The sequence below is a fragment of the Rhagoletis zephyria genome, unplaced genomic scaffold (assembly GCF_001687245.7).
Source record: "Rhagoletis zephyria isolate East Lansing unplaced genomic scaffold, Rhagoletis_zephyria_1.1 Rzeph_scaffold_01255, whole genome shotgun sequence".
NCBI lineage: Eukaryota > Metazoa > Arthropoda > Insecta > Diptera > Tephritidae > Rhagoletis > Rhagoletis zephyria.
In genome coordinates this window covers 26,507-43,025 of record NW_016158339.1, presented here as the reverse complement: position 1 = coordinate 43,025, position 16,519 = coordinate 26,507, and the positions used below count along the sequence as shown (strand labels likewise).

At 38.6% G+C, this 16,519-nt stretch overlaps 1 protein-coding gene across 1 annotated transcript; it reads left to right on the top strand.

Annotated features, from left to right (window-relative positions):
• Positions 1-7,807: 7,807 nt before the first annotated feature.
• LOC108363355 (uncharacterized) lies at positions 7,808-9,167 on the top strand (the record flags this gene model as incomplete). The annotated part of the gene is made up of 2 exons (XM_017616699.1): positions 7,808-8,122; positions 8,173-9,167. Coding segments are annotated over exons 1-2 (1,310 nt in total), but the record flags the coding sequence as incomplete, so codon positions are not given.
• Positions 9,168-16,519: the final 7,352 nt, after the last annotated feature.

Sequence of the window (16,519 nt, the reverse complement as noted above, 5' to 3'; positions counted from 1 at the left end):
CGTACCCTTTTAACAACAACTTTCGGTACTTAGGTAGACCTAATCCGCGTTTCATCCACTTTTCTTCCCGTTTCCGGATTTTTATCTGGCTGGGCTGTTCTCGTAACAAGCGCAGCAGCTTCGCGCACGTGTATATATTACTAATTCTTTGGAACTTCACAATCACACTGTCAAAGAGCGAATCACCACGATTTTAGAGGCGGTCTTCTCGTGTTATTGAGGTACCCATTCGCAATGCAAATCGAAGAAGAACGAAGTACTTCAGACTTACGCCACTAGCGACAAAATTTTTAAAGAACAATAGTTTGAAATGGAGCAAGTGTGCGGATATTTGCGCTGGTTTGGAAAACCGAAAGGAGCGATGTCTAGGTGAAGCAAGAGGCAGAAAACGTCACGAGAAGTCACTGTATGATCCCTCGGTATTCCCTGGCGACTAGGAAGATGCCGCCACTAGATTTAAACCCGTATTGGATGACGCTGCGAAGATAACAGAGGCCTGCGGAATTAAAATACATCTATAGTTTTTTCAAGGACGTCGATATTTTTTTTATTGGTGACATGTATATTTTAGAATTTCTAACAATTTGCATGAAAACACCATAAATAAACAAAGTAATCAGAAAAACGTATGTACATTCGAAGTTAACGCTAAAAAAATGATAACAGCCGGTTTCACTAGCAATTTCCATATAAGGTTCAAAAAATTAAAATCATTTATCACTTAAATTGATTTCGTGAAATTGGCTGTAAGAATTATTTTCTTAGCGTCAACGCGCATTACCACCGTTAACTTGGAATGTTTAGAAAAAACCATTGTCGAATATTTTCCCAACATTGACTCTGAGGATGGCTTCAGCTGGATAACAAACCCGTTTTCATGTGGCCCGAAAAGTAAACCTACTGCGATGACCAATTAAGCTTTTGAAAACCTTCTGGACACCAGTGAAGACAGCACTTTGATTATTAAATACTACGAAGGGAGCCAAGAGAGTTCTGGATGCAAGTATATGCAGAAAGCACTGCTGTTGGCAAGATTGCATTAAAAATACTAGTGACTTTTAGGCCCTTATTATGAGTTGTTCGATTTTCGATCTTCGCTGGTTATTGATCGGCTAGACACTAATTTTAATTTTTTTTTATAAATTTCATTAAGCTCTTAAAAACAAGCTCAAAAGGCTGGTTTTACTTGTGAAAGAAAATCCCAATACTCAGTTGGCACGATCTCTGAGATCACAATCGTAAGCTGTTGATAGTTTTAAAATATTTTAAATAGATTTGGCTCACAAACGCCTCTTTAGACAGTCGGAAGTTTTTAATAAATCTGTAGATTTCTTAAATATATTTTATGTCAAAATATATTTGAAAGACTACACTTAAACCCTCATACATTTTTTCTACTCCTGGCCAGTTTACCAAGCTTTCATCCTCTGACGAATCGTTGAACAAGAGCTCCGTTGTACTAATTTTTACCACGTTTTTATAAACTCGCTTTCTTTTTTATTTCATTATATATTTAGTTTGCTTGAATTGTAAACCAAACTTGTTAGCGGTGAAAAATATACTATTGTAAACTACCTAACCGAGCGAAATTCACAATAACGCTATTGTTTATCGAATGAGTGTCATAATACCCAATGAAAATTCGTTCGATCAGCACTTTCGACCACAGCCGAATGCAACTCATAATAGGGGCCTTACTTTTACATCTCTATGTGAACTGCATTTTCAACAAATGCTTAAATAAACAAGTAATTTTTAAGCAAAAAAAAAACCAAACCGATTTCAATTCCCATCTAAGAATTTAAGATTATCGTTAATCTATTCATGATCCAATGATCGGATTTAAACCAAATTAGACCACCTGTAAGGTTACACCTTTCTTTATAGTAATCGGTTAACGTGGTACAAAGTTATGCGGTAACATACATAGAAAAAAATAATAAAAAAACATTCCGACGAATTGAGAACCTTCTCCTTTTTGTGAAGTCGGTTAAAAACAAATACACCAGCAAGCTTTCAGCGTCAAATGATTTCAGGGTAAAATTGTCAAAGCTCCCAATAAACTTAAAGGAAATAATGAAATCATCAAAACAATTTCACTCCTCACATTAAAGCTAAAGGGGCATAAAGTTTGCATTGTGTTTTCTTGTTTTCGTAGACATTTTATAAGTAGGTGTTCAGTCGCAGCATTGTTCCTTCATAAATTTTCTTCTTATTTATACATATGTATGTATGTACTTCATATTTAAAATTCTTTAATTTCCTAATCCTAATTATTTTCTACCGATTTAAAATGTATTACTTAATATGTATTACCGAATATTCATATACCGACTTCATAAGTATATATAATAAGTATCACTAAATCAGGCTATTAACCAACGGTCAAATTCCAATAGCGTTTACATGTAAGTTTGTCTTTATACATATGGATATAAGCTGTCGTTGAAATTATCTCTTTGGTATTCTTTCGCCACGCTTCGCCGTGCATACACGTAAACGAAGATTAATAAATCTTGACTTTTTTATATAAAAGAATCAAAATCGACTTTGATTCTTAACATTGGCGACCGTTACACGACACGCAAGTCCTCGATATATTTAAGTCTGTTTAATTGCGAATGTAATATCAAAAACACGCTAATTGGTGATCGCCCAACGGAAAGTAAATTAGACATTAATTTCTAAAGTGTGTGCTTAATGTAAATTACGCGACGCGAAACGATATTGTTTAAACCCTAACCAAAATTGCATTTTGTGAAAATTCGCTAAGACATTCTTAAAATATTTTGGACGGTACCTTGTAAAAATGAAAATAAAACCCAACTCCGAAAATAAGCCCACGCGGTAAATTAGCGGCATCCCTTAGCGGTATATCTCCAACAGCAAGTTACGATAGCGCCACACACGCTGAAAGCGGGGATAGCCTAAACAAATACCCTGCGGGGAAAGCTACTAGTTGTGAACTAGAATTCTACCGGTTTGCGATTCAGCCGAACTAGTTCACGTTCTATCCTTTTTCAATGCTAGCGACTGGTATTTTTAACATTGCGATGTCCTACGAGATGTCAATTGTCGGGCTATGCATCAGCATCTACTATTATAAATACTAGTAGCATCATACCAGTTGATGAGATAGTCTGCCAATTCATGCCCCGTGAAAAGCATAAGAGTGCCTTTTTGCTCGCGACGCTCCAGCAGTCACAATGGCCGACAGAGCAGAGCACTCGCATGGTTAGCCTGAGGTCCCAGGTTCAAATCCTGGCGCAGGGAAACTTTTTTTATTTTCTATTTTTTATTTTATTTTTATTTTTTTATAAATTTATTTTTTTGTTTATGCTGTTTATTGTAATTTTTAAATTTAATTAAAAAAATATTTTTGTTTAATTTCTTTGTTTTTATATTTCTTCCTAAATCTTTTTTTGCAACGCAATTAGATTTTCAAATTTGTTATTTATTTATAAATTGAATAAATTATTTTTACTTACATTTATTTAACTTTAAAAATCTTAACCACCTCCAAGCGGCCTCGAACCTGCGATTTCAGAACCAGAACCAGTAGTCTTCACGTGACGCCACAGCCGACATTTGTAAGAAAAGCAATTAATTGCGTTTTATTTTTGGCTTTGGCAATTCAAAGGCAGATGTCGCTGATCGCCTAAGTTCTTCGAAATTGTCGAACTGGTAGGCACATAATAGTTAATGAACTAGTATTTTTTCTAACTGGTTTGGCTTTTCACTGCAGGGTAACTATGACTGAAGCAAAAATCGCCAAACTAAAAGTCAGACGCGCTACAGTTATTGGACAACAACAACGCGTCAAGGAATTCGTCGATAGCAAACTACCCAACGCATCGGTTGAGGAGATCGACACCAGACTCCAGGCGCTTGAAAAATATTATACAGATTTTCAAACCATTCAAGCCCATTTAGAGGAGTATGAATCCAGCGACACAGATGCTGTCCGTCCAAGTTATGAAGAGCTTTACTTCAACCTACGACCAACGCTTATGACAGCAATAAGTAACATAAAACACAAAAATAAAAATCTTAACGGAGGTGATGATCAAAAGAATGCACTTCGTAGTAAGTCACTCAAGCTGCCCGAAATACCGTTGCCTACGTTTTCGGGAGATTACACTCAATTGCTCTCATACTACGAAACCTTCTCCGCACTGGTACATCGAAACGCTGCAGTCGATGATGTCACTCGCTTTCACTACCAGCGCTCTTCGTTACGAGATGGCGCACTTCGACGCATAGGGCCATGTCTCACGATCAATATTTATTGACGTGATCCAAGTATCGCGATATTTATTGACTGTGTAGCATGCAATATTGATGGATCGTGATCCAAATCGCAAAATTTCTAGAAATTTTGAAATCTGGATCGCGGATCGCAGTACTGTCAATAAATATTGAACGTGTAGCATATTTCGTTCGCGATACGTCAATACGTGTGTATTTCAAAATAAAGCGGAGATTTAAATGTTAAAGGCGAAACGTTAATTATTGGATTAATTATTTATTTGGCAGTGGTAATTTTTAATAATGTCGGACGACGAAAGCGCACATATCCAGCCGGCGGTGTTGGGATTAACGAATGACCAAAGGTGTTTGAAGGAGTTTATCCTACAATTGGAAAGTATGCCGGAATTGTGGGATCCTTCGTCCAAAAGCTACATGAATAAAATAAAAAGAACGGCCGGACATGAGAAATTATTACTAATCTTAAAAAAAAATTAATGATAACGCCACTGTAGGTGATGTCAGAAAAAAAATAAATTCTTTACGATCAAATTATCGCAAGGAAGTGAAAAAAATTATTGACTCCAAGCGCTCCGGAGCTGGTACAGAAGACGTTTATATTCCAAAGTCTTGGACATTTAACGCTCTTCACTTTTTAAATAAAAATGAGAAGCCTGTTGACCTGGTAAGTAAATTTGTTTTAAAGATTTCCTTGAATTCTACTCATACTCTAGTGAATACCTAGCTATAAAGGTGGAAAGAAAAGAAAGTAGTATGTAGATTGTCTGTTGTTTTAAGTGAAAACTTTTATTATTCTTTTTTTTCATATACATAAGTGATAAAAATTGAGTGGCAAAAGTTAGCATCTATATTCGTCATTGTAATATTTGCAAAATTTGTCTCTTATAGTTTTGGCACATCTTGTTGAATTTCGCGCCGAACTGCTTTGTATAGTGGTTAATTGAAAATTATACTCATTGGAATTTGGTGCCTGATAATTAGANCATATAAATAAGTGATAAAAATTGAGTGGCAAAAGTTAGCATCTATATTCGTCATTGTAATATTTGCAAAATTTGTCTCTTATAGTTTTGGCACATCTTGTTGAATTTCGCGCCGAACTGCTTTGTACGGTGGTTAATTGAAAATTATACTCATTGGAATTTGGTGCCTGATAATTAGAATCTTTTCTCATTAAATAAAGTAATTTTCGTAGTCGCTTAATTCCTTGCAAAGTCGAATCGAATCCAATAATCTCAAATGAGTGTACCTATGCCGCTCCAGGTACCATCTTCGACTCCAATACTTCCTCTTTGTTTCTTTTTTTAATGAAAATGCCAGTAATGTGGCTAAACACGCTCTTTTTGAATTTTCTTGCATTTTTCTTATTTAAAAACGACTTGCACAGTTCAAAGTTTGAAAATAATGACGCGATAAATATTGAAGGTGTAGCATAGCAGAGAGTGGAGCATCATGCATCAATATGGATCACGACACTGGATCGCGATCCATATTGATCGTGAGACAGGGCCCATACAGTCAATGGAAGTCACTGCTGAAAACTACGACGCTGCACTTAAGCTGCTTGTAGAGCGATACCAACGACGAAATATCATCGTACGGGAGCACATACGACAGCTCTTCAACATACATTCAATTGCGGCGAAAATCGGCCCACTTGCTTTACGAGACTTGATTGATTCGGTAAGCATACAACTAAGAGCGTTAGCATCATTAGGGCGACCAGTAAAGCACTGGGATGACTTGGTTATCGAACTAGTGCTGTCAAAGCTTGACAACACAACACTAGAAAAATGGAACGACGAGTCTCCAACTGACCGCCTTCCCACCCTGGACGAACTTTTCAAATTTCTGGAAGAACGCTGCAATCACTTAGAGGAAAGATCGTCCGTCCAGCGGACGAAATTACCTTCACAACCATCAGAAAGCCTCGGCAAGGCCCCACCAAAAAATCGTTCAACACAGCCGCGCGCATCCTTTGTCGCTACAGAGAATTTAAAGCCGCAACGCGATTGTACATTTTGCAATGGTACAAACCATGTCATCTATCGATGCCGAAAGTTTCTCGCTCTCAGCCCAAAACAACGTTTTGATGCTATCCATCAAAAGAATTTATGCAATAATTGCCTTAAAAAGGGTCAAAGCATCTGAATTGTAATTCCGAAAAATGCAGAACCTGCAACAACAACCATCACACCCTGCTGCATAATAACACATTTTACTTAAATGCAGTCCCTGCTTCGCAACCGACTCAGTGCACTGCCTCTAAAACCGATTGACAATTAGTTTCCCGCAGTGTAGCAGGAGAAAGCTCAGCCACAATCGCCAGACCTGCAATCGCTGCCAATAAACTCAATGCTAGTACAGCAGCAACAAACAAACTCAACATTAGCACTGCACTAATAACGTCAATAGATAGCAGCTCATCAGCAAGCGCTCTCACCGCGACAGCGCATACTTCCAAGTTTACGGTTCTTCTTGGTACCGCGCTTATTCACATTGTTAACAAATGGGGAGTTCCACTGCTGTGTAGAGCACTATTAGACTCGGGATCTCAGATGAATTTTGTTTCCGAGCGCATAGCTGTTCAGTTAGGCTTAAAACGACAGTTAGCTGACGTTGCGATTTGCGGCATTGGTGAAATCAACGCCAAAGCTCGTCATTCTATTACAACAATAATAAAATCCAACACATCGGATTTTTCAGCTCAGCTTACATTTTTAATATTGCCCCGTATAGGTGAAAATCACCCGGAATTTAATTTTGACATAGCTCGATGGAGTCTCCCAGCAGACCCCACATTTTTTAAGCCCCAAAAATTTGACGTGGTACTGGGCGCTGAAATCTATCTTGATTTATTAATCAACGAACAAACTCGATTAGCTGATGATTTACTGCCCCTTCAAAACACGAAACTGGGGTGGATAATTGCTGGAAGAGTTCCGGCCGCAAAAACTACTAGCTTCCATTGTAGCAAAATATCTGCGCCTTCGGTTGTTTCGTTGGAAAAGCTGCTTCGCCAATTTTGGGAAATCGAAGCTCATTGTAATCACGCCAGAGTTATGACGGCAGAAGAAAAACTCTGCGAGTCCCACTTCGTCCCAACAGTAAAACGAACGGAAGCAGGTAGATTTATTGTCCGACTACCATTCCGACAGTCACCAACCTCATTAGGAGATTCGCTCGCAGCAGCAAAACGTCGATTTTTCGCACTAGAACGCAGATTGGCTAAGGAGCCATAAGAGAACAATATTGTCAATTCATGCGTGAATATAACACTTTGCACCATATGAGCCGACTAGGCGACTCTAATAGCTTTGCATCGGACAGCTACTATTTTTCACCGCACCACTACGTAATAAAAGCCGAAAGCTCTTCCACAAAATTGCGCGTCGTTTTTGACGCCTCAGCAAAAACCACTTCTAACGTGTCACTCAATGACGTGCTAATGACCGGACCCACTGTCCAAGCTGATCTGTTCTCTGTAATTACGCGTTTTCGAACATATCGCTATGTCTTTACATCAGATATTAGTAAAATGTATAGACAAATACTACTGGACCCTACCGACTGTCAGTACCAACTAATCCTCTGGAGGGAAAATTCTCTAGATCAGCTTGAAATTTATCAGTTAAAAACTGTTACGTATGGCACATCTGCTGCGCCGTATTTGGCCACGCGTTGCTTAACGAAACTAGCTGAAGATAGTTGTCGGAAATATCCGTCAGCGTCCACAGCGTTATTATTAGAAACTTACGTCGACGATATAATGACAGGCGCTAATACTTTAGAGCAAGCCGCAACTCTTTTGGCAGATCTCAACGGCTGCTTAGCACAGCACAATTTGAATTACGTAAATACTGCTCTAACAATCCTGAGCTGTTACAATTAATCCCAGAACAGCACAAAGAACCATTCTTAAGAATTGGAGATAATGATGTGGTGAAAATGTTAGGTTTGATTTGGCATCCCACTGCCGGCACATTCGCCTATCATTTTGACTTTAAACGAACGAACATAACTACCAAGAGAACAGTGCTTTCGGATCTTGGAAAAATATTTGATCCCCTCGGCTTAATTGGACCTGTCGTAGTTCTAGGAAAAATTTTTATGCAGCAGTTGTGGAAGCTTAATATTTCCTGGGATCAACCGCTACCCGAAGACTACGAAAAACGATGGAAAAATTATGTCCAGCAACTGGAAAACCTAAACTCGTTACAACATCCCAGACATTTATTGTCATCAGCGGTAAGCAAATCGGTACAGCTCCATTCCTTTTCTGATAGAAGCGAAGCTGCCTATGGCGCTTGCTGTTACTTGCGGAGCATCGATATAAACAACAAGGTCACGGTGCAGCTAATATGCTCCAAATCGCGAGTAGCGCCTTCCAAGTCAACATCAATTGCCAAATTAGAGCTTCAAGCAGCTTTACTTATGACGGAACTGGTTGAACGTCTGCAAGACATTATTCCCATGCCTATAGAAGATACAATTTTCTACACCGACTCTAAAATCGTGTTGGCTTGGATAGCAAAGCCTTCATACACATGGACGACATTCGTCGCAAACAGAGTGGCGAAAATTCAAGAACTTACGCGCAAGGAAGAATGGAGCTACGTCAGCAGCAAGCAAAATCCTGCAGACATCATCTCACGCGGCGCTCTATCAGAAGAATTCATTAACTCATCGCTGTGGACTAGCGGTCCAGAATTTCTACACTCAGCAGCACTGATTCGGCCCAGGCAACCACAATCAGATCAGTTAGACGAGGTTCCTGAACGTCGACCAAATAAGCTTGCGCTTTTTTCGGCGAACCCAGCACACAGTGACTTGACAACCAATATAAGTCATCGTGAATCGCTGCATCGGCTAGAACGCATTGTCGCTTATGGCCTACGGTTTGTGAATAACGCGAAGGCCTCCACACACAAACGGATTGGAGGGCCGCTAACCATGCTCGAGCTCGAAGCAGCACTTACAGCCATAATTCGAAATACTCAGCGCAGTTATCTTGCAGCAGAGCACAGTTCATTATCTAAATGTGTCAGCGTCGATAAGTCTAGCCGAATCCGGAGTTTCGACCCATTTCTATGCTCGGAAGGACTCATCCGAGTCGGTGGTCGTCTCCAGGATAGTAATCTAGAATATCGCTCGAAGCATCAGATTATTCTACCAAAAAATTGTACTTTAACAAAAACTTTAGTTTTTTCTTATCATTTCATGCACTTACACGCTGGGCCGCAAACGCTTCTCTCAATCTTGCGCCAACGCTACTGGCTTATTGACGAAAAAAATCTTTGCAGCAACGCGGTACATCGGTGCGTGAGGTGTTTTCGCACGAAACCCACCAAACAAGATCCGTTCATGGGCAACCTTCCAAAAGAGAGAGTACAACCTGGGCGCGCCTTCCTAACAACAGGTATTGATTTCTGCGGTCCTGTTTCAATACATTCACAAATTCGAGGAAGAGCACCAGTAAAAGCATATATGGCCATATTTGTATGCTTCACCACGAGAGCCATCCATATAGAGGCAGTTAGCGACCTCTCAACCGCAGCGTTTATTGCAGCCTTGCGCCGTTTCATTGCTCGCAGAGGGCTCTGCAACACCATTATCAGTGACAATGCTACGAATTTTGTGGGTGCCAAAAACGAACTTGCTGAGCTTTATCGACTTTTCAAAACTGAAGTCCATCAAGAACAACTGCAGCCACTCTGTCAAGAAAATCGCATAACCTGGCGCACAATCCCTCCAAAATCGCCCCACTTTGGCGGATTGTGGGAGGCTGCTGTGAAGCAGGCAAAATATCACTTGGTGAGAGTCGTTGCCAATGCTACACTCTCTTTTGAAGAGCTCGCAACCATCACTGCTCAAATAGAGGCGATTTTAAATTCACGCCCACTCACGCCGATCTCCTCCGACCCGTCAGACTTGGAAGCTTTGACACCGGGTCATTTCCTCATCGGAGAGCCTCCCAGTTCATTCCCGGAGCCTGATCTTACTGACGCCAATTACAATCGCTTATCACGCTTTCGCCGTTTGAAACAGCGACAACAGCATTTTTGGCGTAGGTGGTCAAGAGACTACCTGCATTTGCTCCAACAGCGTCATAAGTGGACATCGAAAGCGCCCACCCTACAGCTGAACACACTTGTGCTAATTCAAGACGAGAATCTACCACCGTACAAGTGGCCGCTTGGTCGAGTTTTGTCAACGATCCCTGGTCGAGATGGAGTTCACCGTGTTGCCGAAATAAAAACGCAGTATCGGATCTACAAACGAGCTATAGTGAAGCTATACCCTCTACCCATTGACGATTGAAAATACTGAAGTATATTTCAAGGAGGCCGGCATGTTCAGTCGCAGCATTGTTCCTTCATAAATTTTCTTCTTATTTATACATATGTATGTATGTACTTCATATTTAAAATTCTTTAATTTCCTAATCTTAATTATTTTCTACCGATTTAAAATGTATTACTTAATATGTATTACCGAATATTCATATACCGACTTCATAAGTATATTTAATATTGTAACTCGACACATCACTAAATCAAGCTATTAACCTAACGGTCAAATTCCAATAGCGTTTACATGTAAGTTTGTCTTTATACATATGGATATAAGCTGTCGTTGAAATTATCTCTTTGGTATTCTTTCGCCACGCTTCGCCGTGCATACACGTAAACGAAGATTAATAAATCTTGACTTTTTTATATAAAAGAATCAAAATCGACTTTGATTCTTAACAGTAGGGGTGCCGCGAAATTTTTTTAGCACAACAAGGGTGCCGAGGTGAAAAAAGTTTGGGAGCCCCTGTATTAGAGTAAACGCGCTCTAGAATTTTGGAAGATCCTCCAGGAGACTTCAGGCGCCTGGAATAAACAGTCCCGCCTACTGGACTAAAGAATCATTTCCAAACAAGGATCCTTTCAAGGGGTGGATGGGAGGAGGATTCAGTCCTGACCTCATACTGTGATTCAGCAGCCTTCTACACCGATGGCTCCAAGTTAGATCTGAAGGTGGGAAGTGGGATATGCACGCAAGAACTCTCACTTAGCCTCAGTTTTCGTCTGCCAGATTGCTGTAACTATCTTTTCTGATAGACAGGCAGCTATCAAAGCACTTAATTGTGACAAATGAGCTGCCAAGGAGTTACTCTACTCAAGTTGTATGGGTGCCAGGTCACAGGGACATACCGGGCAACAGTGCTGCGGACGAGCTGGCTCGGAAAGGAACCCTACTGTGATCAGTATGGCTCGTAATGCGGGTGCTCCGCTCTCTTCTTGTAAACACTGGCTGCAGAATAACTTTATCGAACGGGCAAATGCAAGATGGTCTGCGGAGCTCACGTGAAGGATAGGGAGACAACATCTGGCCTAGGTTAGATAAGCGTAGATCTTGCGCTCTCTTCCGTTTGGAGCGACCAATGCTCCGCCATGTTATTGGAATTCTCACCGGGCACTGCCTTATGGGAACCCACGCTGCCAGGATGGGTTTGCATCCAAACGATTACTGTCTAGCTGCCGCGATGAGGAGGAAATCGAAAGCATGGAGCATTACTTATGCCACTGTCCCGCTTTGGCAAGGTCTCGTCGACGCTCGCTCACCCGCTATTCTTTTGAGTATCTGGCTGAACTGGATTCGGCCAGTATCTACGATTTTGTTCGCTTCATCAGAGCTACAAATTGGTTCCATTTCTGAGGTAGGAGGAGAGACGTTAGGAGTCTCTAATATGGCATCACAATGGGCCCATGGAGCCTAAGTGTGCCCTTTTCCTGTACGGATGACGGCAGCCAGGATAACCTAACCTAACTTAACCTAACGCCATGCGGGTTCACTAGTTTTCATAATATTTTAGGCTCATTGTTTCAGCCCAAATTGGAGCACCTTAGAGTAAAACTGCGCTGACCACTTTACTAAGCAATACCCTTCTATTTGGTTTGGGACCGCCGATATTTGATATCGTTCTAGATAAGCATGCCTACAAATTGCGATGCTTCCCTTGCTGCATACTCAATGGTGGGCCATAAAGTTTACGCGCACATCAATCATTACCCCCAAATATTTGATTGCGGGCTTTGGTATTATAGCCTCTGATCCAACACTAAGTCTTATTGTCTCTACGGTATTTCTGCTACTTATCAATACTGCCTCTGCTTTGTGATGAGCGAGTTCTAAATATTTTGATGATAGCCATACCTTCACTCTCTTTATAGCTTCGCTGGCTTTCCTTTAAATAGCATGTATAGCTTCGCTCCTATTACTACAGCGTTATCGCCTGCGAATCCTATTATATTTGCCCGAGGAGGCATATTGATGGTCAGTGGCGTAGCCTGGGGGGATATGGGGGGATAGATCCCCCTTCCCCCCCCTTCGTCATTGAACTACAATTATTTACTTTTGAATTAATAGCACAATACTATTTTATCCTTCTGATTTAAAATTTTTTTTATTTCAGCCGGATGACAAATTATCTTTTAATGAATATATGAGTAGTCCACTTGCAAACAGCGTTATGTGATTTTATAAAAGTAAACCATAAAATAAAAAAAAAAACGTCTACGACAACAAGTCTAACATCCGAACTGTAACTTTTTTATTACCTGAAAATGTGGATAAATAAGAGCCTAATACCATTAAAAAAATAAAATTGCAGTATGGTAGATTTGCAAATTTTATATTTAAAAATTTAATATTGCAAGTTTTCCAACAGTAACTTTTACATAGCTAGCTTTTTTTAGCTTTTCGCGTTCTCTCCTCTAGGAAGATTGGTTTGCTTCTTTTTTGCGACCTCTTCCACTAGGCACCGAAACTACCACGCTTTCTTGCAGTTTTCTAAGTTCATACCAAGAGGAGACATTTGAAAGTGTATAAATAAGTATTACAGCGACTTTTGCACGAGTAGTTAACATTTCATGCTATTTTTTTTTCAGAATATAGAAAAATTTTTCACTCTGCTGTTAGTGGACATGAAACCCACCAAAAATTAAAAATCTTAAAAAAATGTACATAGCGCACTTTGCAAGTGGACTACTCAATTGTGGAATATGCTATCTTATTTGGCTCTTCTTTTAATAAAATTAAGGAGCGGCTGAATGGTTTAACCACGTTAGCGGTGCATAATGATGTGCCGATTACAACACAAGAAGTAATTGAAAAAATGTGTGTTAAGGAACGAATATTAAAAAACGATTTATAAGTAATAAGATTTTGTAGACTTGTACATAAATAAATGTAAATAGATACGCGTAAATATATAAATATGCAGATATATTCAATCTGTAAAAACTGAAGTGTATACTAAACTTCTACAAAACAAAACTGGACTACACAATAATTAATTAAAATGGTGTAGTACTTAAATTTTTTAAATTTAAATAAAGCATGAATTCCCCAGGGAATAACCGAGTAGACAAAAAATATATAACGGTAGAAACGGCACATACATACTATATGAAATAATGCCCACAGGCGACGCACTATAGGCAAAACACGAGTTTTTTTTCAAAATCGTAGAGCTTCGCTTAGAAAATAGATAATGGAATGCAGCATTTAACCCTTTAATGCAGAGTCGTCATATATGAAACGCTTTTTAACCCTTTCAAGGCAGAGGAAAAAGGTTCTCAATATGCTTTTGAACGTGCTTTTTCTCATGTTGACGTAGATATTAATCGTAGAAAATTTTCCATAGTAAAATAATAATAAAAAAAAATAAATAAAAAAAATAAAATAAAAATATTAAAAATAACAATAAAAACAATTAAAAAATAAAAATAAATAAAAAGTACGTTGAAAACATATTGAGAACCATTTTTCCTCTGCCTTGAAAGGGTTAAAAAGCGTTTAATATATGACAGACTCTGCATTAAAGGGTTAAATGCTGCACTTTCGTAAAGATACCGACCAGTATAACCATTTTTGTTATATAAATTTTTTTGTGAAATCTGATAGTTTACGAGTTATTAGAGTTTAAAGGTAGCTTTTCTTTTTCCAATCTGGCCACTCGGGTACAGCATCCAATGTCCCAAGAATCGAGTCTTAAGATAAAATAAAGAGAAATCTTTCAGAAACAGTGCTAATAGTGTTTTCTAGTGGAATGGGAGCCAAAATCCAAAATTAAAAAAAGTGACATTTCGAACGGTATTTTGAGAGTAAATTTATTGTTGTTGTAACTTCTCTATAGTTTTCCTATATTATATGATCATTTATCTTCACGATAAAAAAAATGTTCATTCCATTATCTCTTTTCTAAGTGAAGATCTACGATTTTGAAAAAAAACTCGTGTTTGTCTATAGTGCGACGCCTCTAGCCATTAGGTATCAAAACTTTAAGTTATCGATGCAAATTTTTTTTAATAAACGACCTTTTAGGGGATTTGGAAAAAGTGGGCTGTCGGGTGATCCTATGTAAATGATGTGGAACTTTTGGTTAAGGGACGATTTATATACACCGTTTTTGATCTGGCTCAAGGTTCCCTGAACTAGGTGGGCGATCAACGGTGGCTGTCGTAAAAACCTAACATTGAGGAAAGGGTAGGAAAGGTGTCGGTTGCCTTGTACTGCTAAAGGGGAGCTATCAGTAAAAGGTGGGGTCTCTCGCCCAAATTAATTCATTAGCTTTAGGAAACTAGATCTAAGCCTATATTGTTTCAAGGAGCCCTTGTCAGGTGGAACTCACTAGAAAAGGCTACACTTGTAAAACAGGAATTAGCGGAGCATTAGGAACCACACCTACATATACTGGCGCTTAACATACATATGGCCCAAATCGCCGAAAACGAAACCAAGGGGAATTTTTTTTTTCAGGTTTCGCAGATTTTGGATTATATCTGGGTCATACATATTCTAAGGTATCGAACAACATCAATATTAACGCGAATCTCCTTCTCTTAAACATGAAAATTCACTTATTCTTGAGACACCTTTAAATAAACGAAAATTAAAAAAGCACAACATGAAACTAAAGGGTAGTTTATATTTAAGGTCCACCACTTGTTTGCATTATACTTGCCTCTCTTCGCTTGCTTTGTATTATTTTGAAGTAAATAAAAAAAAAAGTATTCGACAAAGAAATCAGCGATTAGTTTTCTATATGAAAATCAAGTCGGCAGTATTTTTTAATGTAATGTAACAGTCTAAAATATTAAAAAGTTTTTTGGCGCGGAATCCACCAAACTAAAAAAAGGAAAAATATAGTTTTCTTTGTGGATTTTCGGCCTTATTTCACAGTAAAATAAAATAGTTCCACAAACTCTTCAGTACCAATATGTTTTCGGTGGAAAGCTATTTGTAACGTAACAGTCTTTTGAACTAATTTCATTTCACAGTTAAAACTGTTATTTTTTCTAACTTATAAAAACTGAGAAGATAAGAACTACGTAGAAAAATAAAAAAAAAATCTGAGAATTATATTATTTCAAAAAGGAACGAAGTCAAGAGAAGCGAAATAAGAAGCGGAAAGAAGAAGATACTCCGATTAAATAATAAAAAATATATTGGAATTATTTCGGCTATTTTTCTAGTACTACTATTATTCTACAAAATGCCGAGTCCTCGAATCTAACATTTGAAGGGTAAGAATAGTACCGAATAGCATAGAGCAAACAAAATAAGCCATTAAAGCCGTTTTTCGTGAAATTAAACGCGAAAAACTCAACAACTTGGCGCAATTCTAAGATCGAGTTCGAGTTCTACGCAGAAAATTACTTCGAAAACGACCTACGGCTGCACAGCATCAGAAACTTTGCAATCTGTATTCATAATTATCATGTTCTTAATTTCTTTGAATTACTTGTCACATCGCAAGACTCCTGAATTTATGCTACTTATTGCATAAAACACACTAAAAGCGATTTAAATACCTAATTACAATCCTATCGCTACACGTATATCGCACAGGTAACGTAACAGTCTTTTTCTGTAACGTACCAGTCCGACTATTTTTTACAAATAATGACCTCAAAATTAATTTTATCAGTTTAATTCAAGAATGATAGAATACAAGATTGCGCCAATGAGAGAGGATTTTTGAGCGTAATATTTGCGTGACGTCATCTTGGTGCAATTGCGAGAGAGAAATGCCAAAACGCATATAAAAATATGTAAACAATGCAGAAAAATGTGTTAATTTTAATATTACATGGCCCAATTTTGCAGAAATCAATAAATATACAAAGATTGATTAATTAGGAACACGTAGCAATAATTTTTGACATGTAGCCCTTTAGGTAAGTACGATTTTTAG